Source organism: Aspergillus niger (genome assembly GCF_000002855.4).
Source record: "Aspergillus niger supercontig An13".
Taxonomy (NCBI): domain Eukaryota; kingdom Fungi; phylum Ascomycota; class Eurotiomycetes; order Eurotiales; family Aspergillaceae; genus Aspergillus; species Aspergillus niger.
Window position 1 is genome coordinate 878,730 of NT_166528.1, and position 19,425 is coordinate 898,154.

Sequence of the window (19,425 nt, forward strand, 5' to 3'; positions counted from 1 at the left end):
TCCATCGGTTTGGCGCAATCGGAAACCGCATGCTGGCCCAAAATCCTTCCAGGGGTCATTGGGCCGGCTAAATATAAGGACTCTGGGGGAGGGCTGACCAGAGACACATTTTGCTTCTTCGTCACTGTTCAAATCTAGAGCGCGCAAGCTAGTTATCCCCCTTTGCTGACGTTCACTGTACCATTGCCCTACCAAACTTGCACCCTACGCATAGATCATCTTCCCTGCTAGTCTGATACGTCATGGCTTCACTGTCTCCTGTACAGGATGGCATCAAGCAGGTAACGCGGAAGGAATTATACACCGATTTCAGTAAACGGATGGACTTTCTGCGGTTGTTCCTGGACTTCACAGACGGTATGATCTAGTCTGCTGAGGGACGAGCCAGAGTACTGATCGCTGGCCAGATGATATTATCGTCTTCAACAAAGGTGCCAAGTTTCTCAAGGCGGCCTTACCAGTTCTCACTCACCGTCTATACGCGAAAATGCTCGACTTCGACATAACAGCCCGCGCCTTGCGGGTTCGAAGCACGGAATCCGAAGCCCAAGTCGACGAATACTTCACTCTGGACGGTCCGCACGTGCAGCGGAGGAAGATCTTCTGGAAGTGGTATTTGACCCGATTATTTTCCGACCCCAGCCGTCTCGAATATTGGGAGTACCTGGATAAGGTTGGGTAAGTCTACTGAGCTGATCTCCTCATGCAGACCCTCGTGAACAAAGTCGGGCAAATGTACTGATTCCATGTTGGGGATTCAGAAAGATGCACACAGGTAAAATCTTGATGCACCCACTGAAGATCGAGTACATGCATATGAACACGTGCCTGGGGTACGTCAAGGAGCTCGCATACGAGACCATATCCGGACATCCAGAGATGTCGTATCCGTTCAAATTCGCTCTGATCAGAGCGCTTAACAAAATCATGACCATCCAAAACGACTTGATTTCGAGGTGTTATATTCGCGAAGGCCAAGAGTTTGACCATCATTCTCCGAACCCAGTTGAAGCGCCGCCCACGGGCGGACCGCCGCCACACACCGACACTGGATCGAATCCCGACACTTGTGTTTCAGACACCAGGTCCACCGCAGATACCCGATCTAGCACCGATTCCCGATCTATCCCCGACTCCCGATCTTACGCGGACATTCAATCCAACCCGGATGTGCGGTCGATACCCGAGACCAGGCCAGACAGTGGTGGTGGGTCGACCGCCGAGACGGGATCTATTGCAGAGTCTCGATCCAATGCCGACACGTGTTCCATACCGGATTCCACCACAAACAGCGAAACATCTTCCATGGCGAATGAGAGGCAGCTTCATCCCCGGTGCTTAGTCCCTGGTCTAAGCCAATCGAGACCCACTTCCTCCAAAGGGTCAGTCCCCGGTCTACGAGATCGCAGCGCCAGTTTCGATTTATCGCGGGTACGAACGGCCAGTGACTCAATAAGCTCGTGCGATCCCCCGTCCACGGCGGGTAGTAGCCAGCGGCTCGGTCCAAGTTATGCTGGCACGGCAACCGGGTTCACTTCGCCGTTTACGGTGGACCAGCTTGGGCAAACGTTCGAGACGAAGATCTGGTCGGCGAAACCTAAACAAAAGTGGTTCAAAGCGTCTGAATAGTTGGTAGTGGCATTTTCTTGGATTCCCCATGCTTTTATTTTGAATTGTCTTCACAGCCGGGTGGCGTTTTATGCTTGGCGGATTATATTTATACCTTTGCGCTGGTGTGTATATATATGAGTCTTATCTGGATAAACCATTAGTACGTGATCTACTGAAGAATCCACACATATTCCATGTCGAAATCGGTGCACACGGATGGGTAAGTAGTACGGTCTTTTCCCGTAGCGCTTCCATGCCGGAGGAAAGGACCCTCTGCTCTCGCTTCGCGTAAGTCACCGAATCCCCGAAATCTCCGACGAACACCCCCTCAAAGACTCTATCTCCAGACTAAACATGAGCATTACGCAAATCAACTTTCGGCCTATTTTCGGGGCCTTTTAGTGCACCTAGCCCGACGATGGTTTGGAACCCCCACCCTCGCCTGCTGCGGATCCCACCCTGTCCCAGCCATGACTAGTAGTGCCAACAGCTGAGGTTTTCGGTGGCAGAATCTCCTTATACGAGGAGGACGATGGGAGAAGATTGGTGGTCCAGTGTTCCTGATATAAAGCTATATGAGTATCAATACTCTTATGGATACATGAGAACTAACTTACCCGATGGAAATATATTCCTTCCCAGGATACTAAGTGCTCCTATACGCAAAGCGACAACCTTTGCAGTATCTCCAAGAATCCCAGTCATCACTATCACTAGGAGATGAAATACTCAAACAAGCTCGACTTTCCCATGACCTGCAAGATGTCCTCATCCTTCCGACTCATCCCTGTCACCGACGATCGGGCATACGGAAAGCGAGGAATGGCACCGCCGTTATAACAATGGTCGAACGCCTTTCAATTATCGCTCCATCACTCATATCCAACACGGTCTTTGCAAGTATGCAGGCCGTTGTCTTCAAAGGACTTTTCGAGGTTGCTCTCGAGGAGCGTCCCATTCCTCAGATCCAGGATCCCACCGACGTGATCGTCAAAGTACGCTACACGGCACTATGTGGGAGGCAAGTATCCAAAATGCCTAAAACATTCAGAATCTCTACTAACACTCTGGAGTATATAGTGAACTCCACGTCTTCCGCGGTCACCAGCCGTCCACGACCGGCTTCATCATGGGCCACGAATTCACCGGAGAAATTGTCGAAACTGGCTCAGAAGTCCACAATTTCCATACAGGCGACCTAATCGTCTCGCCATTTACCGTGAGCTGCGGGGAATGCTTCTACTGCGTGCGGGGCTGTTCGTCTCGCTGTGCTAAATGCCTACTCTACGGCTGTCCTATCCTTGACGGCGGACAGGCGGATTACGTCCGTGTCCCGTTGGCAGACTCGACGCTGGTCGCTGCACCGAAGGACATCGATGAGAAGAAACTTGTCCTGATGGCGGATATATTTCCTACTGGGTATTATGCCGCTAACAATGCATTTAAGGGTATGGATGACGCCACAGTGCAGGAAAGTACGGTGATCCTGTTTGGGTGTGGGCCGGTAGGGATTTGTGCTTTGATCAGTGCACTGGAGTATCGGCCGAAGCATCTTATTGCGATCGATAGTGTTCCGGATCGATTGGACTTGGCGGGACGGTTGGGTGCTGAGCCGTGGAATTTCCAGACGCAGGCAGATGGGCTAAGGGAGAGGGTGAAGGAGTTGACCGAGGGGAGAGGAGCTGATGTGGCAATTGAGGTGGTGGGACATAGTAGTGCCTTGGCTATGGCGTTTGAGATGTTACGGCCTTGGGGACGGATTTCGAGTGTGGGAGTGCATTTTGGCGAGATTCCATGGACGGGCTTTCAGGCTTTCAGCAAGAACCTCCAGATTGAGATGGGGCGGTGTCCGGTCCGGAGTAGGTGAATTCTTCCTTGGGTGTGATATAGGATGCTGATATGCATAGGCACTTTTGAGGATGCGCTGAAGCTGTTGGTTCAGAAGCAGGATACTCTCGAGTAAGTTCGGTGGTCGTATGCGGGATGGATATATTTTACTGACGATCATGCGTCTAGTTTCATGGTGACTGACGTGCGACCACTCTCGACTGCTGTCACAGCGTAAGCTCATGTTTCTGATGCTATATGGAAAGATGCTAATAAATAGTAGATACGACGATTTCAACCATATGCGATCGCAGAAGATAATTTTCGAGGGCGGAAAGTAAGCGTTTCTTAGCGGTTAGGAGTGTGTGGTGGCGGTTGTTGAATTATGCAGGAGAGTGGTTTGCATTGCATGCGTGTCCCATATCATCATTACTATTACGATTAGCAGTCAATCTCATGTTGCACGTCCATGGTGATAGCTACCAGATGCAGCATGACAATATATCCGTGGTCGGTTGTCTGTCCAAACAACCCTGATGGCCACCAAGCAGAAAGACGCGTAGGAATGCATGATACCTGTCAAGGCTGTAGACGATAAGCAAGGAAACCCACAATGACAAATGATGCGAGAAGAAGTTTATAAGCTGAATGGATCCAGGTCACATGTCGGAACCAGGCCAGCAAATACAGGCCTAGTCTCCCCAAGGCTACGCATCTTTCCACTTCCCCACCCTTCTCCCACTACTTTCGACTAACATGAAAGTGCTACAACAGGTATGATATTGTTTTGGTAGCCAGTACTGACCTTAACGGATGTGTCATTAGGCTTTCCTGCTTCAAAATGTCCCTTGAAAATCAATGTATGGCAGCAATGGCGCCAGCTACTACAGGGAAGCTATAGGCAAAGTGAGACACCCAAGGTGAACCGCAATAACTACAGTGAGTTTGACATCTGAAGGGAGTGGATAGCAAATTTTTCCAATCTATAAAAGGAAACATGTGCTAACACTCAATTCTCATGCAGTAGCTAGCTTTCCTTGAGCAAGAGCCAGTCGATCGCGGTGCCACTACTCCCGTTAGCATATATTTATCCCAAGCGATCATTCAATCCGAAGAGCCTACCTTCCCACATGAGATTGGCTCGTAAAGAGCTGGATGCTCCTCATCGACACAGGACGGTACAACCTGGCACACCGTCTCGGGATTGAACCCGAAGAAAAACGGCATCGAATAGCGCGAAGCGCTCTGCCGATTATATACTCTGTGCACGGTGGATCTGAACCGGTTATTGGATAGGCGCTGCAGGAAATCTCCAATATTGACGACAAGTGTGCCCGGGATGGGACGAGCGTCTAACCATTCGTCAGAGGATGACAAAACTTGCAGACCTCCCGACATGTCCTGCCAGAGTAGTGTGAAGCATTGGATGTCTGTATGTGAGCCGATGCCGACGTCTATGCTCTCTCCCTTGAGTTCAGGTTCCGGAATACCGGGGTAGTGGATGTAAAGGCCATCGGCGCCGGGATGGGTGACGACGCTATCGAAATAGTCCTCGGAAAGGTCCAAGGCCAGAGCGAAAATACGCACCAATTTTCTTGCCAAGGCCAATCGTGCTTGCCAGAAAGAAATGGTGATTTCGCGAAAGGTTGGGAGATGCGCGGTCCCAGCCCAGAGGGGCGAGTCATCCCAGATACGAGCTTCCGGGGTGTCTGGTCCTGTAGAGGGGTCATTGCGGGCATTGTACCGAAGGGAAAAGGTTTCTTTCCGATCTGTCACTGAAAGTTAATGACTGTGACGCCCTACTTGCTGGGAGTTTGACCCTTTGTTTCAGATTTGTTCACCTGCGTAGTTCCGACCGCGTGGTATCCATCCATATGCAGCAGCTTGAAGTTGGATACCTTTTCTTTCTCCTCCTCTGGCTGATGGAAAAAGGCTTTGGCTTGCGTGAGAGCGCTGGCGATCAGGTCCTCTGAAATCCCGTGATTCTTAATGTAGAAGAAACCCGTATTCTGGGCAGCAGTACGGATCTTTCCGGCGATTACAGTGCGTGAATCCAGATCGCCATCAATACCAACAAGGTCGATAACAGGAATCTCATCGTCGCTCGGGGGGCGGGGAGGGGCAGTTGATACCCTGCGGTATTCCGGTCCGTTGAGCGTCAACAGCTCGACATGGGTATATTGGGGCCTAGCCATGGCAGTCATAGTAGTGGCCATCTGCGCGATCGCTTTCCTTTGCTTTAATCTGGCCTTGTAAGGCTATTTGTCCACTGTGCCTCCTTGGTGCTGCATAACAGTGATAATATATCGCCGATGGTGTGCTTCCGCGGTAATCCCCGCAATCTGCTGGGCGGGGATAACGGTGGAGGCCGAATCATTGATAAGCATCGCGATACAGACCCAACCGCCTCATTGGCCCGAGCTAAAAAATGGCCGGCACAAGGAGAGCCCAGGTTTGCCCAGATGATAAAGGAACCTATTCAAGCCGTTTTAGGTCCAGCCAAGAGATAAGGTGTCTGACCGCTACAGAATCATGGCGCTTCTTATCGGCCCACGTGGACGAGTGATTAAATGCGGCCGACGGCCAGCATCGATCTTCATCAAACCGCAGATCTTAGTGTCGTCAACATGAGTTCCATGTTGGAAGGGATCCATGAGCGCTTGCTTGTGAAAAGTGTGGACCAGAATGGTAACATCCGACCTGTGGGAGTTCTTGATAATGATTCCATCCGACCAACGCCAACTAGAGACCGGAAGTGGACGCGTCTAACATACTTCTTCTTCTGGTTCTCTGCCACGGCCAATGTGAGCAACTTGTACGCCTCAAGCACGGGCGTATCCATGGGATTGACTATGTGGGAGGCCATTGCCTGCTCGTTTGCAGGCCAGTTCCTCGCAGGGTGCCTGATGGCACTCAATGGGCGTGCTGGTGCTGTGTACCGAATCCCATTCCCAGTCTTGTGTCGATCGAGCTTTGGTCCCTGGGGAGCCTTCTGGCCAACTTTTAATCGGGCGGCAATGAGTATAGTCTGGAACGGCGTCAATGTTACGCAAGGAGCTCAGTGTCTATAGTAAGTATTGCGAATTTTTCCGATGCACATGACTGACATTGACCCAGTGTTTTCCTCCATGCAATTTTCCCATCAATTGCTCGCATCCCCGATAAGATGGGACCAAAGTCAGCCTTGTCCTCTGCCCAGATGATATGCTTTCTCGTTTACTGGTAAGTGCCGAGTCCACTAGAGAGCTGTGGGGCGCTAATAGGTGATAGGCTTATCAACTGCGCATTCCTCGTGGTTCCTGTGCCGAAGATGAAGAAGCTAATCTACATCAAAGTAGTCGTCTATTATGGCGGTGCTTTCGCAATGTTAGCCTGGGTAGTACGCCAGGCTGGAGGTAACCCTCCCGCCCTGCACGAACCTTCGGCCATCCATGGAAGGGCCAAGAGCTGGCTTATATGCAAGTTTCTGTTCCTCGGACTGGCCAGCTGCGGGACCTTCATTTCCAATGCCGCGGACCTTCAGCGATACGCAAGAAAGCCTAACGACGTAATCCTAGCACAGCTCATCAGCTTTCCGCTCTCTGGGTTACTAGTGGCCGTCATCGGTAATATCATTGCTGGGTGTAGCAGAAGTATATTTGGGGAGGTACGTGCCATTATTTCTGATGCCTCTGCATATAGGCCATATACTAAGGAAAGCAGCTGATATGGAATCCCTTGACCTTTTTGGACAAACTGATGGAGGGAGAAAGATACACGCCGGGAAACCGGGCTGCTTGTGCGTTCATTTCATTGGCATTTGTGTACTCGACTGTCTTTTCCGCTATTTTCGAGAACTCGATTCCGTAAGTATCCTGGAGCTCTAATACAGTATCTTTGACTGATTGTTGCTTTTATGCAGTGCTGGAAATGACATTGCAGCTTTACTGCCTCGCTACATAACCGTTAAGCGTGGCTTCTTTATTTGTGCTAGTGAGTATCGACCCACCAAGTCAAGTCTTGCAGTCACTAAGATCATCTAGTTCTCTCCTACGCTATCTGTCCATGGTATCTCCTTGCCACAGCGGCCGTATTCATCAACTTTCTCTCTTCCTATCAGATATTTCTCTCTGCTATCGCTGGGGTTTTGATATGCGACTACTACATGATTCGAAGAGGATGGCTCGACATTCCGGCTTTATATACATCGCGCACCGATGGCGTCTACTATTTCTTCCACGGATTCAATTTACGCGGATTCGGTGCCTATCTTGTAGCAGTTGCGCCAAACTTCTATGGTTTTTTGCACGAGATGGGCGTCAAGGCACCTTTGGGAATACAGCGGTTTTACTTTGTCGCGTACCCTGTCGGCCTTCTCATTGCATTCGGGATGTATTATCTCGCATGCCTGGCGTGGCCTCCCGCTAAGATGGAAAAGACAAGCGGGTGGAAGGAGCCCAAGGAGTACTGGGACGAATTCGATCCTGATCGAATGGACGGGGTTGAGGCGGTGACCGTGCTACCCGTGGCCGTCAAAGATGAGAATGGTGCAAAGACTGCGTTAGACGCTCCATGCAAAGTTTGAACTAGCTATGAAAGACAAATTCTCTGTGAGCATTGGAACGTCTGGAATTAGTTGGTGCTACTTTCAGTGGTGCTCTACTTACATTGGCTAGGCCAAGAGCAAGTCCTGCTGCGAGGGACGGCGTAATAAGACTAAGAAATATTGAAAATGCAAGGAGAACGGGATATATCATGATCTAAAAATACCTACTCGCTCCCGTTTGGACATAATGCTTCCCCGGTCATACGGGTCCGCATCTAAAGGTTTGCTTTGGTATCGGCCACCGGCTTTCTGCGAAGCCGTGCATGAGCCTGCGAAAACGTATCATTAGCCATCGCTGCTACGGTGCTAAGGTCTAACGCCAGGGCAAACGCCGTCATTAGTGCAGCAAGTCGACGTTTCTTCCCAGGTCCACTGCACTTCATGATGTCAAGAGCCTCACGCTGAGGACCCAGGTGGGTGCCTCCGCCAACTACTCCCACCGGAAGTGACGGAATATACAGTGACAGAGTCAGAACTTTCGTCTCGTAGTTATATTCAGGCGTCAGCTGAGCCCAACACGACTCAGCGATGCTGGCAACGTCCTGCCCGGTGGCGATGAAGATAGCCGTCACAATGTTCATCGGGTTTCCCGCAAAGCCGTACCCGCCTTGTCGCACAGCCGCAGTTTGCGCACGACTTAAACCCTGGTAGATGGTTTCGGTTGAGCATCCCAGCAGTTCTTCGGCTACCTCGTTGGTGACTATCCCCCATGCCAGGGATTCGACGCCGTGTGGTTCCTTTGTATGTGACCAGCTGGCTCTCTTTTCCGCGGACATGCCCCCTTCGAATTGGAAATTGCGGATTTTCAGCTCCTCCCTGAGGGGAGTGTCCAACAGCAGCCCGTGGCAGGCTCGATGGGTTGCTATGGTGGCCATATTCTGGCCGGCCGCATCGCCACATCTGTAGTTAAAACGCAGATGGGTTGCAGATCCCAGTACGGTCGGAGTTACGGATAAAAACTGAATGCGGCGACTAGTGGATTCAGCAAGCCGTTTAAATTCGCTGTGAAAGGCCGGAACTTGCTGAGCGAACGCCAACGCGTCGGCCGGCGTGTCGAATATGAACGCGGGACATCTACTCCCCAGTTAGTTTCAGATGCTTATGGACCTCGCCTTGATAGGCGGAAGGATGAATGGATGGGATTCCTTGCTTGGCCATGGCATCGTAAAGAGCAACAATGTGGATGCCCCCACTCCGGTTGAACGCCTTGCAGCCGCGACAGCAACTCGCAACTAGAGCTGCTTCGGTAGTAGCCAGCGGTGCATAGACTTCTTCACACTCCTCGCCAGCAGCGCTGGTCTCCCACACGCGCAAGGGTCCGGCCAATCTGACTGGCACTTGCACACATCCAATGGGATTCTCAATCTGAACCTTGGAGGCATCGATAGGGTGGGCGGTGATCTCCTTCAAGTCTTTTATGACTTGTTGGATTTTGGCATTTGTTTTTCTGACGGGCAAAGACATGGTAACGGTGTCTGGCGAGGGGGAAAATAATGTCAATGCTGGGATGGTCTCCAAACGCCGGAAAGGGATTGCTTGCTTAACATTTATAATATGAGCGGCTAGCCACAAATCCAACCCAAAATGGAACTTTCTGCATGCGTGCCCGCAGAAGATATTTGCTTTATCTAACCCACTAGTAGTACCACTTGCGGCGGTTCATCTAATGACATACACTCTGTTGCTGTTGTGTCACATTCTGACCCCAAAGGAAACGCACGAGTCCACCAATCACTGTCTTGATACGCATTTAGCTACGCCACACTGTACGAAGTTTGAGTGAGTGGTATAATCCGCTCTTCGAACTTCTTGATCTACGCTATTATTCTGGCTTCAATTGGCCTGCTCGGACCAGTTCGGTTAATCGGCCGGAGACGCGGACTTTCCAACTGGTTTCTCGTGGGAATTTGCTTTTTCCATTTCTTCTCTTCCCCTCTTTTCCCTTCTGTTCCCATCACTTCTTCTTCACTTTTTTTTTAATCCATCTACTGTGTTTGGGCATAGTCTGCGCAAAGAACTGGACATAATTTTCGGACAAGGTGCATATCATCTCTGCACAGCTGGTGGCAGAATCTGATTTTTAACCAAACCAACAGATTTCTGCCAAGGGTGTTCGTTCATCAGAACTCATTAGTAGTATTGAACTTACAATAGAGTTATCTGGAGGCATGTAAACTGCACACAAGAGAAAAATGTCTCTCTCAACACCTTGAATTGCATTAGTTCGACGGGTGTTGACGAAGGATACAGACACTATGTTCCGCTTTTGCATTATTCCCTCCTCTACGGCTCGGCTAACCCCAGAAGAATAAGTAGATAAATATGTTAAAATAAATACATAATCAGAACAGAAATGCAGATACATAAATACAAAGGAAGTATATAGAAAAGAAGGTAAAAAAGGAAAGTAAAGAGGAAAAGTCGGGATAGAAAGAAAGAAGCGCGAGAGTTAGCTGATAGCCCTTTCTTAACGTCGATGTGTCCGAAAGCCATTCTCTCGCCTTTAAGGTATATTGGAGCATCTTCGCTCAGGACGAAGAAGATTTATTCATCGGATCAAAATAATGGTATTTTCCTGTACGAGACTTCCTATCGTTTGCAATACTCTCAACCTTATTTCACCTTCTACAAATGAACCGACATCTTCCGACGGCCTACATAATATTGACACTCACGTCACTTTTGTGAGCATCCCTGACACGAGGTATAAATGACTCGTAAAACGCTTCTCATTTCGCAAGTGACTTTCATCACATCACCTCCTTACTCACTAGACCGTACGTGAGCAAGCACCTCCCACATCCTAGAAAGTCATCATGGAAGCTACCAACGGCTACAACCACGAAGAGTGGGAAACCTATTACGAATGGGAGCCAGAACTTGCAGCTTTCCACCAGCAGGCCCAAGACGAGCAGGACCTTATGCTCATGCACATCAGTGAGAGGGATATATGCGCCTCCGTATTATTTGGGAAGCTCATCAAGATCGAATCGCTGGACAGATTATGCGACATCCAGATCGGACTCACTGATTTCGATGATTCGATGCACTTCCTTGGACAAATTGACTTCTACCATGTCGTGGCTGAGCCGAGAGCCTGGCGCCATCAGACGGCTATTGATCAACTGTTGGTTGACCTGTGCAGGCAACTGGAAGTGTTGGTGTACATTGGTGAGTTAATCCCTTATAGCCATCTCTCAATGGGATGCTTGTTCGATTTACTAACTACCAGATAGTGGACAGTGCATTTGAGTTTAGCCCTGTGCACGCCGAGCAGATGATTCTGAACGACTATGTCAAGTGGCGCTGGTCTTTGTGCAGGGTTATGATTGATGAACTCAAATTGAGAGTGGATGATCTGGCCATGAATTTCCAGCGTTGGGCTAGAGTGACCCCTGGGGATTATGCGGATATCTTTCCTGCGAATCCCCTCGACGAGGAGAAGGAAACTAAAGCATCTGAAGCGCCGGAGGTTGAGCGACCAACTCAGATTGGGGCAGTAGCATTTAACTAAGAGCTTCATAATGGGAAGTACGGCATATCGTATCTTTACTACTATATAGCAGAACACCAGTCTGTAGACCTAATTATATTGGAAAGGCTTCTGCGGTAGGTGGATAACCCATGTGTTAATGGATGAGTATATGGCACCAGATGAATCGAACACAATTGGTATCATATACAGAACCACACGTTGGATGGAAAAGGCCGAACAGAGTGTAAGTCTAGCGGTCTCCATTTCAGCTAGATGGTCAAGGAAGAAGGAACGGAATGATTAGATAAAATATCTGAATTCTAATATCAGCTTGTTGTAATTGACTGGTATATATAATAAAATTTGTTTTATTCTAAATTATTTTCATATTTATACTAATATTTCTTCTTACTCAAATGTTCTAGAAAAAATTATAAGATCTAGTCCTTAAAATCTTCCAGGGTATAAATAGATATAGTATAATTTTTATTCAACTTACTCTTTCTGGTATTGTTATCGATTAATTATTAATTTATTAGATATTTAATATGCTAACCTTGAATGCCAAAATAGTCATATCTGACTCGTTGGGTATTTGCGCTTGGATCATAGCGGGCTAGAGCCCAATTCGGTCGAGAAAGGTCTTATAGCTGACTGAATTATCGTTGATATCGATAATGGATCTTAGCGGGGAAAGATGATTCGGGATTGTGATCTACCCATAATCAAAGGTGAAAATAAAGAGGAATAAGGCCGAGTTGTAAAGCAGGTTGATTGTGATCGAGCTCATCACCAGCAACACCCATGAAATTTTCTGTTGAGACTCATTATTGGAAAATGTCGAAAGCTGGAAAGCTCCCACATCCAACCAGCGTGGTTTTGCGTGGGCTCGGTCAACGTCAGAACGAGAGGGGGCGCCCAGAAACTGCATAGTATAGTTGCTGGCCCCGAGTAGAATCGTACTTATGATTTTGATCACCACATGCAAGCCTGTTGCCAGGTGAGCCGCACACGAGCATTGTCCGCTGTATAGCTCAGCTATCGAATCGGGGTTTCCTAATCGGTCTGCGGTATCGATTGCAACTAAGACGGCGATCCTGATGATGTTGGGGGCCAGGATTGCGGCAGTGATATAGGTGCGTGCATATCACAGCACCCCGGATCCGTTCGCGCCCTTCATCGGGCTTTGCGAGCAGAAATCGCGGAACCAACCTCGTCTACCGGCTCTCGTGTGAGCGAGGTTTCCTGTCCGACCGGGCAATGATTATAGAGCGAAATGGATCCCACCAGTGAGTTGCCGGCCGAGACATCTTCCCAGTGCTGCGGCTCGGCCGTTGTCGGCGTTCATCGCGTTGTACTAGGATACAATAACAAAGAACGGTATTCCTTGTAGTTTTCCCGGGTGACTGTGAGCAACAGCACCACACGCTTGTCGCCGGCAAACATTATTCCGGTCTCGCCCAGGCTCTCCCTCGCATCCTGCTTTCGTCTAAATCATGGATCCTTCTCATAATTCGGACTAGTGGGGGGAACAAGCAGCTACTGACAGGGGTTCATCAGGCTGGCGCGGCCTTGGCAGTGGCAGTGCATTCACTGTGTTCGTCAGCTATTTGCCATCTTATGCAGCGGGCGTAAGATCGACCGAGATATCAAAACACCTGTGGTAAGAGGACAGGGAACCATGCTGTTTACCCTCAGCATGCCTAGTTAGTAGAGCATTCGAACTTCGACTCGCTCACATAACACCAATTAGATACTAAGAATAATCAAAGCTCGCCTGGGTGTCCAAGTGCCGGCTTGATCTAGCTGAATAAAGGCTCGGTTGCTCTCGTTGCTACCTGTTTCTCTTTGCTATTGGTGTAAGCCAGATCAAGCTATTTTAGCGTGGTGCCGGTTTTGGAAGAATATGATTGGACATTAGGCACGACTCATCGCTAATGATCACCGACTAAGGCTCTTTGCTGACCGCCGTGCTGAATGGTGTATCGCATGCGCAGAGATCAATGGGGAAAGAGGGGTAAGATGACAGGGTAAGCGGATTTTAAGATGCTGTAGGGGTATACGAATCGAGTAAACACACCATGTAGTCAGCATATCGACTGAGAGATTTCCCTACAAAAGTAAAACACAGTCAAGAGACGTGCAGCTCAACGCAACGAGTCCTTCTCCAATGATCAGCTTCAGCCCAATTATAAATAAAGGCACCGCAGAATTGCAGAATAATAAGCGCGGAGGCAACGAGGGGCCCCAGGATCGAAAACACTGTGAAGCCGTACGAGGCAGACTGAAACGTGGGACTGTGCGCCAAGGCGTCGGTCGCAAGGCCCACCTGCATCGCTGTCAAGACAATTGCAATGTAGACGGTGACGCTAGCGAGCCACGAAAAGTAATCGTGGAAGAAGGCGCCATACCGATCCCACCGCGCCATATACCCGCGAAGGGGTGTTTGGTAGAGCGCGTAGATTTTATTCAAGCGACTCAGGCGCAGCTCGCCGTGAAGGAAGCGGCGGTCGATGCGGGGGTAGATGTATTTTGTGTCCAGCTGCTCTACGAATATGCGCCATGCGGACCAGGTTATCTCTGGCCGGAGTAGATGTCGGTCTTGAGCAATGCGAAAATCACTTTCGTGGGAGAGCAGGGCGGTATAGGAGAAGAGGAAGCCCAGCGCTCGTCGGTAGAGCCGTCGACGCTTGCACTCTGTCAAAGTGTTGGCTGAGCAGCCGCATTCAGGTTGGCAGCTGAGATATTCGGTCCAGAAATTTGGTTCCAAGAGGAAGAGCGGAATTGGTTTGAGGAACATCCGGCCTGACGTCCAGACGAGATGCATATCCATCTGCTCTGTGATGAAGATCTCCCGACCCAGCAGGAGCTGGTGATGTAGGGCCCGTGGTGGCAAAGGCAATCCAGCGATCCAGAGCCAATGGTGAACGGTAGTAAGCCGAGCCAGATTCAATTCCTTCTCTACGCAGGCAGCGATATTATGAGCTGCAGCGATCAAATCACCTCGGCCATCACGGTACGATGCGGGCAAGAAAGACAGGAGCTGGTCAGGGTCATGAAGAGTCGTCGTCTGCTCGAGGAGCCGGACCGAGAAGGGGGGGACCTGTTAGCAGAAGTGTTAGCAGAAGCAAGATCGAGCAGTCATTGCTGGTTTACCTGGAAGGCAGGGTCTCTAGACATTGAGTGTAGCTGTTTTGCTGCCTTTGTCTACTCTGTGCTGTGAAAGAGTTCATCTTGTTGCCTGATCCATGGGACCCCGGATTGGCGGTGAGGGCGACGACAGGGGACCTTAGCCAAATGCCCTAATCAGCTCTGCTTGTCTTTGGCAAGTCACAGCCACCGCAAACAGCCACATAAGCTGACCGAATCAACTAACTAGTTGGTTAACTAATTATAATTCTTTGATTTGTCAGAGTTTGCTATCCTGCTGCTCTAAACTCATCCCTAATCAGTCTCCGTTCAGATTACCACTCCATCCTTCGCTCATAGCTTTTAGCAAGACGTGACACATCTATTATAGTATATGTCGTCGTAACAAGTACCCTCGTCAAAATGGTTTTTTGCCTTCGCCACCGAAAGTATCCAGCCAAGCGTCCATCACCACAGGGCAGTAGTGCCCCTCCAAAAAAGCCATCCGAAGCCGAGATTAAAACTTGGTACCGAGTCGCGCTCGACAAGATCGTTGCCGCCCGTCTCGAGCAAGAATCCAGTACTGCGCAGGGGGAACCAATCTTCCTGTCTCACTACATCAGCCAAGGTCAATTCCGGCACTGGGTCATGCACACTTATGGCCATAAGTACGAATTACGCCAGCGACGAGATAGCGACGGCGGGTACGCGGCGAAAATTAGCTCGTCCAGCTTGGACCTTAACACGTACAGATACTCGCTCTTGGCGAGCTACTCGCCTCGAGTCGGCAGCTACTTTTACAGCATGATCGGCTGGACCACGCTGCCCAAGGAACGGATCGACGAGCATAGTCGGCAACTCTCAGCCTCGTTTGGGACATACGGCCTGCTGCGGAATAACTGCCACGACTTCCTGCAGCGACTGGCCGATACGATTGTGACTACGAGGGCGCCGGATTGGGCGTGGTTCCGATATAATACCGTGAGCAATTATCATTATATCCTTGCGTCGCCGCTGGATTATTGGACTATAAGTGCTGGTACGTGGCTCAAACATCTTGAGCAATCAAGGCATTATCTCGGCGGGCAAGACAGACAGAGGGTGGATGAACTTATGGTCGTACTCGAGGATCTTATCGAAGAACGCATGAAACGCTCATCAAATCAGTTATGGAATATATCAAACCCCGGAGGCGCTGACGGCAGTGGGCATGGTGGGCATGGTGGGCATGGTGGGCATGGTGGGCATGGTGGGCATGGTGGGCATGGCGGGCATGGGGGAGATGGCGGGCATGGTGGTGGGCATGGGGGAGATGGCGGCGGTGGTGGAGATGGCGGCGGTGGTGGCGGAGGATAAGACTCTTTTAGACTGGCTGACGGTCAGGTCAAGTCGGGTTAATAGCAAGTTTTATACCTTCCGGCAGGCAAACGGTCTGGTTATATATTTGAATACCTGAATGGATTAACCTGACCCACAGCTTTCTACTCCGCTATAGTAGATGTTGACAATAGTTTAGGGAAACCTTCATATTTACTTCTTTTTTATTGGTTAAAGTATCCAGCTTTATCAGGTCCCGGCAGTATAAGAAAGAATTTATTTTTATATAGCTAGAGATACGACTTGTGGTAATTTGTAAGCAATACTAATAGTTATAAGGTCTGGCTTAGGGGATTATCTGTTATGCTTGCAAAGTAATCCACCTGTAGGATTTTTTATACCTAAGCTATAGAAATTGTCTCGGTGCAAGCTTAGTACACCAGCCATAACGTTACCTCTCGCTGCCTGCCTTGACCGCCCTTCACGTGACACACAACCTACCTAAGTTTCCGCCCGCTCTCGAACCTGTGTAACTAACGTAATCGGACAGCGAACCGTCGTTCTTCTCAATAGCTACTTCCAAAAGCTAGAACTTCACCTATTTCTTTGAATTGAAATAAACATGTATAATAGAATGACTCTACTATATATAAAGAGTATAAAATACCTATAATTATGAAATACATGCAACAAAAATAGATTGAAATTTATAAACATTATGTTTCTGTACAGAACTAGATAATTATTGTAAAAAGGTTCTTTCAGTTACATATGTAGATATCTTGAATAACTTTAACATGTCGTATAGAATACTAAGTATACTTTTTTACATCTTAGTACTAGTAATACTAATTTCTAGTTAAATAGTTGAAGTTCAATTTTTTTAGTGGTAGCTATAGTGAGAAACGACGGTTCGCTGTCCGATTACGTTAGCTCTACAGCGCGAGTGAGACAGTGTGCCAAGCATCCCAGTCGTCTATATACATTCCTGAAGTCATAAATCAACATATTTACACCGTTCAAATCGCGTTCTCTTGGTATATTCCTGTCGCTAAAACACTCGTATCTATATAGCCTGTTTGACTACATGTAGAACAGCGAGGTGGCGCGCGACGGCGAGGTTGTTCCTCACCGGCTACGGATCCAGCTGGTTGGATGGGCTTGGTCTTCCTCACGAGCCTGTTGGAAAGCCTGAATTGCTTCATCAACGGTGGAAAGGTCCAGGCCTGCCATTTGGCGATAACTTCTTTTCTTCTTCTTAGCTTGACGGTCCTCTACAGCTTGTAATTAGTGGATCTTCTGCTGAAGTAGGGCTGTACGGTTGAACGCGATTTTATGATAATATAAAATAACGCAGCTTTCATCGGTGACGGAAGACTCTGCCTACGTTCACGAAGTAATTTTCCAATTGCAGATTCATGCTTTCTAAATTGCCTCGTGGTTTCGGGCGTTCTTGGCACTGTGAAAGCGGTAGTTTGAGGAATAAATTAAATCTCAAATGGGTCATACGTAAAGGCATACTATGAATTATTCAATTGGTCGAGATGCTACAGAAGTAGCCTCAGCCGTAGGAGTGGAGACCGGTAAGTGACATCATGTAGGGTTTCATGAACGAACCTGCATTCTTCTTTGTAGGAAGCTCTCGAGTAGGCTCACTGATTATCGGTGACCCGGTAAGAGCCGCCAGTTGGTGCTGTATATCCGGATACTTCAAGAGATACTGATGACTGTAGATAAACTTCGTGATACTTTCCGTTACCAATATTCTTCTCTCCTGGCTCCTTTATTTTACTCTCATGTGCCTGAGACTGGTGTCAATCAGACTTTTCACATTCATATCCACTCAGGTACTTCCTACGTCAAGCGCAGACATAGAAGGCCACCAATGGCTGCATGCAATTGGTATCAGTGAGGCGTGCCATGATTGGGAGTCGCTCTGTGACAACCTCCACAATGAGATCGTAATCGACCAAACACTTCTTCTATCCAGTATCTTTCATGACGCAGAATGCGTCAAAGCTCGCCTGGCAAGTTTTGTCAAAATCCAGGTATATCGAACACAGCACCAAGCCGATACCACCCACAGAAAATTCACCAGGATTGTGTCCAAACTTACGGACTTGGGATTTTTGCAGGTGTCGGAGCAGGAGAAAGCGTGGCCTCACCAGTTGGCTATCCACCATCAGCTGGCTGACCTGGACCGGTATCTTCGGGATATAGAGTCTCGGTGCGACCCCCTTCCACTCCTTTTTCTTTCCTCTGCCTACAAGCCCTATTTCATGTTACAGATGACGAATATCTTTTTTCAGTGACACCAACCCGTTTATAGTCTGGTGTGCCCGTCGGAGCTTGCCCTGGGACTACGAGAATGCTATTGCCAATTGTCAGTCTCTTGCATGGCGCTGGTATATGTGCGCTGAGATGATCGAAGATCTTGATCGGCGCGTCACCGTTTTGTCCTTTTCTTTTCGTACGTGGCTTGATAAGGACATGACTATGCATACATGGTGGCCTTCGTTGGATGTTTGAATATCCTGTGGCATGGTCTTCGAGGAAGTTTGAAACAGTAATGTTGAGTCTGTTGGTCGAGTCGACGACGTAGTTTTACTAATTGATGATTTGCGGGTCTAGCAGAGTATTTCGTTTGAATATCCCAGGATACGTAATATATGGATCGTAATGTCAGGTGCTGAAGTGTACCTTTGACAAACTGATGTCCCGATTGAAGTTCCTGCGAGTCTCGGTATCGCCCACATCCGAGGACACCACAGCCGCAAAGTTTTTAGTGTCCTATAAGTGCAATGTTCGACATAATGTAACTGCTACTTAAGTTGCCATATCTTAGCTGCTCTCTTCTAATTATTATCGGGCAAGTCCGGCTAGCCATAGCCTATGTGAGGGTTTCAGCGGGAACTCCCTGTCCTTCTCTTATTGTTTCATGGATGTTCATGACATTATGAGGGATGACTCATTCCAGGGCAATACCAACGCTGCAGCTTCCCAATAAACAACTGGGGAATCCCTTCTTTTCACGGAACATTTGATATTTATACTAAACTTATAGAGGCGACTGGTAGAAGCTACTTCCCGGTGAGGTTGCGGTGCATAAACTTTGTCTAGAGCCATACGGAGAATTCATCACATATTTAGGAACCCCCCGTCAACACAATTGCTGAGGAGCCTGCCAGTCATAGATTCGCCACCTTCTCCAAGCATAAATAGGACCTCATGTCCCCTCCCCTTGCACTTTCCTTCATCACACTGCTCAACGGTGCTTGGCTGACCATGATGCAGCTACACAGAAAGTTGTGCGCTTCTAAACACCTCATCAGTTAGTCAATAAGCCCATTATTTACATTGATATGGCTCTAACGATGGAGGTTTCACAGAGTGCATCTGAATAGTTTAGTGGGCAGCATGGAAATGCTCTGGCACTCTTTTGCAGTTCTTGTGTCTCTCCTTGTTTTCCTTTGTTTTGGGG

The 19,425-nt window shown here is 48.7% G+C and overlaps 10 protein-coding genes across 10 annotated transcripts, besides 3 other annotated features; 6 read left to right on the forward strand and 4 right to left on the reverse strand.

Annotated features, from left to right (window-relative positions):
• Nucleotides 1–242: 242 nt before the first annotated feature.
• An13g03950 (uncharacterized protein) lies at nt 243–1,629 on the forward strand (the record flags this gene model as incomplete). Its single annotated transcript, XM_001396488.3, has 3 exons — nt 243–357; nt 408–678; nt 762–1,629. The coding sequence occupies 3 exons, from the start codon at nt 243–245 to the stop codon at nt 1,627–1,629; spliced, it is 1,254 nt and encodes a 417-aa protein (XP_001396525.1).
• Nucleotides 1,630–1,780: 151 nt separating this feature from the next.
• An13g03960 (hypothetical protein) lies at nt 1,781–2,316 on the reverse strand (the record flags this gene model as incomplete). Its single annotated transcript, XM_059743988.1, has 3 exons — nt 1,781–1,938; nt 2,048–2,182; nt 2,229–2,316. The coding sequence occupies 3 exons, from the start codon at nt 2,314–2,316 to the stop codon at nt 1,781–1,783; spliced, it is 381 nt and encodes a 126-aa protein (XP_059602205.1).
• Nucleotides 2,317–2,513: 197 nt separating this feature from the next.
• On the forward strand, nt 2,514–3,914 carry An13g03970 (uncharacterized protein; the record flags this gene model as incomplete). The annotated part of the gene is made up of 6 exons (XM_059743989.1): nt 2,514–2,625; nt 2,685–3,470; nt 3,519–3,570; nt 3,628–3,672; nt 3,722–3,775; nt 3,887–3,914. The coding sequence occupies 6 exons, from the start codon at nt 2,514–2,516 to the stop codon at nt 3,912–3,914; spliced, it is 1,077 nt and encodes a 358-aa protein (XP_059602206.1).
• Nucleotides 3,915–4,454: 540 nt separating this feature from the next.
• An13g03980 (uncharacterized protein) lies at nt 4,455–5,642 on the reverse strand (the record flags this gene model as incomplete). The annotated part of the gene is made up of 3 exons (XM_001396491.1): nt 4,455–4,505; nt 4,561–5,207; nt 5,258–5,642. 3 exons carry the CDS (start codon nt 5,640–5,642, stop codon nt 4,455–4,457), a joined length of 1,083 nt encoding a protein of 360 aa, XP_001396528.1.
• A 366-nt stretch (nt 5,643–6,008) lies between these two features.
• On the forward strand, nt 6,009–8,002 carry An13g03990 (uncharacterized protein; the record flags this gene model as incomplete). Its single annotated transcript, XM_059743990.1, has 6 exons — nt 6,009–6,508; nt 6,556–6,660; nt 6,709–7,084; nt 7,141–7,283; nt 7,340–7,410; nt 7,461–8,002. The coding sequence occupies 6 exons, from the start codon at nt 6,009–6,011 to the stop codon at nt 8,000–8,002; spliced, it is 1,737 nt and encodes a 578-aa protein (XP_059602207.1).
• A 236-nt stretch (nt 8,003–8,238) lies between these two features.
• Nucleotides 8,239–9,487, reverse strand: An13g04000 (uncharacterized protein; the record flags this gene model as incomplete). The annotated part of the gene is made up of 2 exons (XM_059743992.1): nt 8,239–9,100; nt 9,177–9,487. 2 exons carry the CDS (start codon nt 9,485–9,487, stop codon nt 8,239–8,241), a joined length of 1,173 nt encoding a protein of 390 aa, XP_059602208.1.
• Nucleotides 9,488–10,839: 1,352 nt separating this feature from the next.
• On the forward strand, nt 10,840–11,537 carry An13g04010 (uncharacterized protein; the record flags this gene model as incomplete). Its single annotated transcript, XM_059743993.1, has 2 exons — nt 10,840–11,194; nt 11,260–11,537. 2 exons carry the CDS (start codon nt 10,840–10,842, stop codon nt 11,535–11,537), a joined length of 633 nt encoding a protein of 210 aa, XP_059602209.1.
• A 369-nt stretch (nt 11,538–11,906) lies between these two features.
• Nucleotides 11,907–11,919: a sequence feature (Short protein (An13g04020, CAK41793.1) was converted to a misc_feature.).
• A 78-nt stretch (nt 11,920–11,997) lies between these two features.
• Nucleotides 11,998–12,002: a sequence feature (Short protein (An13g04020, CAK41793.1) was converted to a misc_feature.).
• A 52-nt stretch (nt 12,003–12,054) lies between these two features.
• Nucleotides 12,055–12,108: a sequence feature (Short protein (An13g04020, CAK41793.1) was converted to a misc_feature.).
• A 105-nt stretch (nt 12,109–12,213) lies between these two features.
• An13g04030 (uncharacterized protein) lies at nt 12,214–14,678 on the reverse strand (the record flags this gene model as incomplete). The annotated part of the gene is made up of 5 exons (XM_001396496.3): nt 12,214–12,595; nt 12,786–12,904; nt 13,579–13,610; nt 13,704–14,601; nt 14,655–14,678. The coding sequence occupies 5 exons, from the start codon at nt 14,676–14,678 to the stop codon at nt 12,214–12,216; spliced, it is 1,455 nt and encodes a 484-aa protein (XP_001396533.3).
• A 372-nt stretch (nt 14,679–15,050) lies between these two features.
• Nucleotides 15,051–15,983, forward strand: An13g04040 (hypothetical protein; the record flags this gene model as incomplete). The annotated part of the gene is made up of 2 exons (XM_059743994.1): nt 15,051–15,331; nt 15,380–15,983. 2 exons carry the CDS (start codon nt 15,051–15,053, stop codon nt 15,981–15,983), a joined length of 885 nt encoding a protein of 294 aa, XP_059602210.1.
• Nucleotides 15,984–17,466: 1,483 nt separating this feature from the next.
• On the forward strand, nt 17,467–18,473 carry An13g04050 (uncharacterized protein; the record flags this gene model as incomplete). The annotated part of the gene is made up of 4 exons (XM_059743995.1): nt 17,467–17,527; nt 17,580–17,617; nt 17,678–18,171; nt 18,254–18,473. 4 exons carry the CDS (start codon nt 17,467–17,469, stop codon nt 18,471–18,473), a joined length of 813 nt encoding a protein of 270 aa, XP_059602211.1.
• Nucleotides 18,474–19,425: the final 952 nt, after the last annotated feature.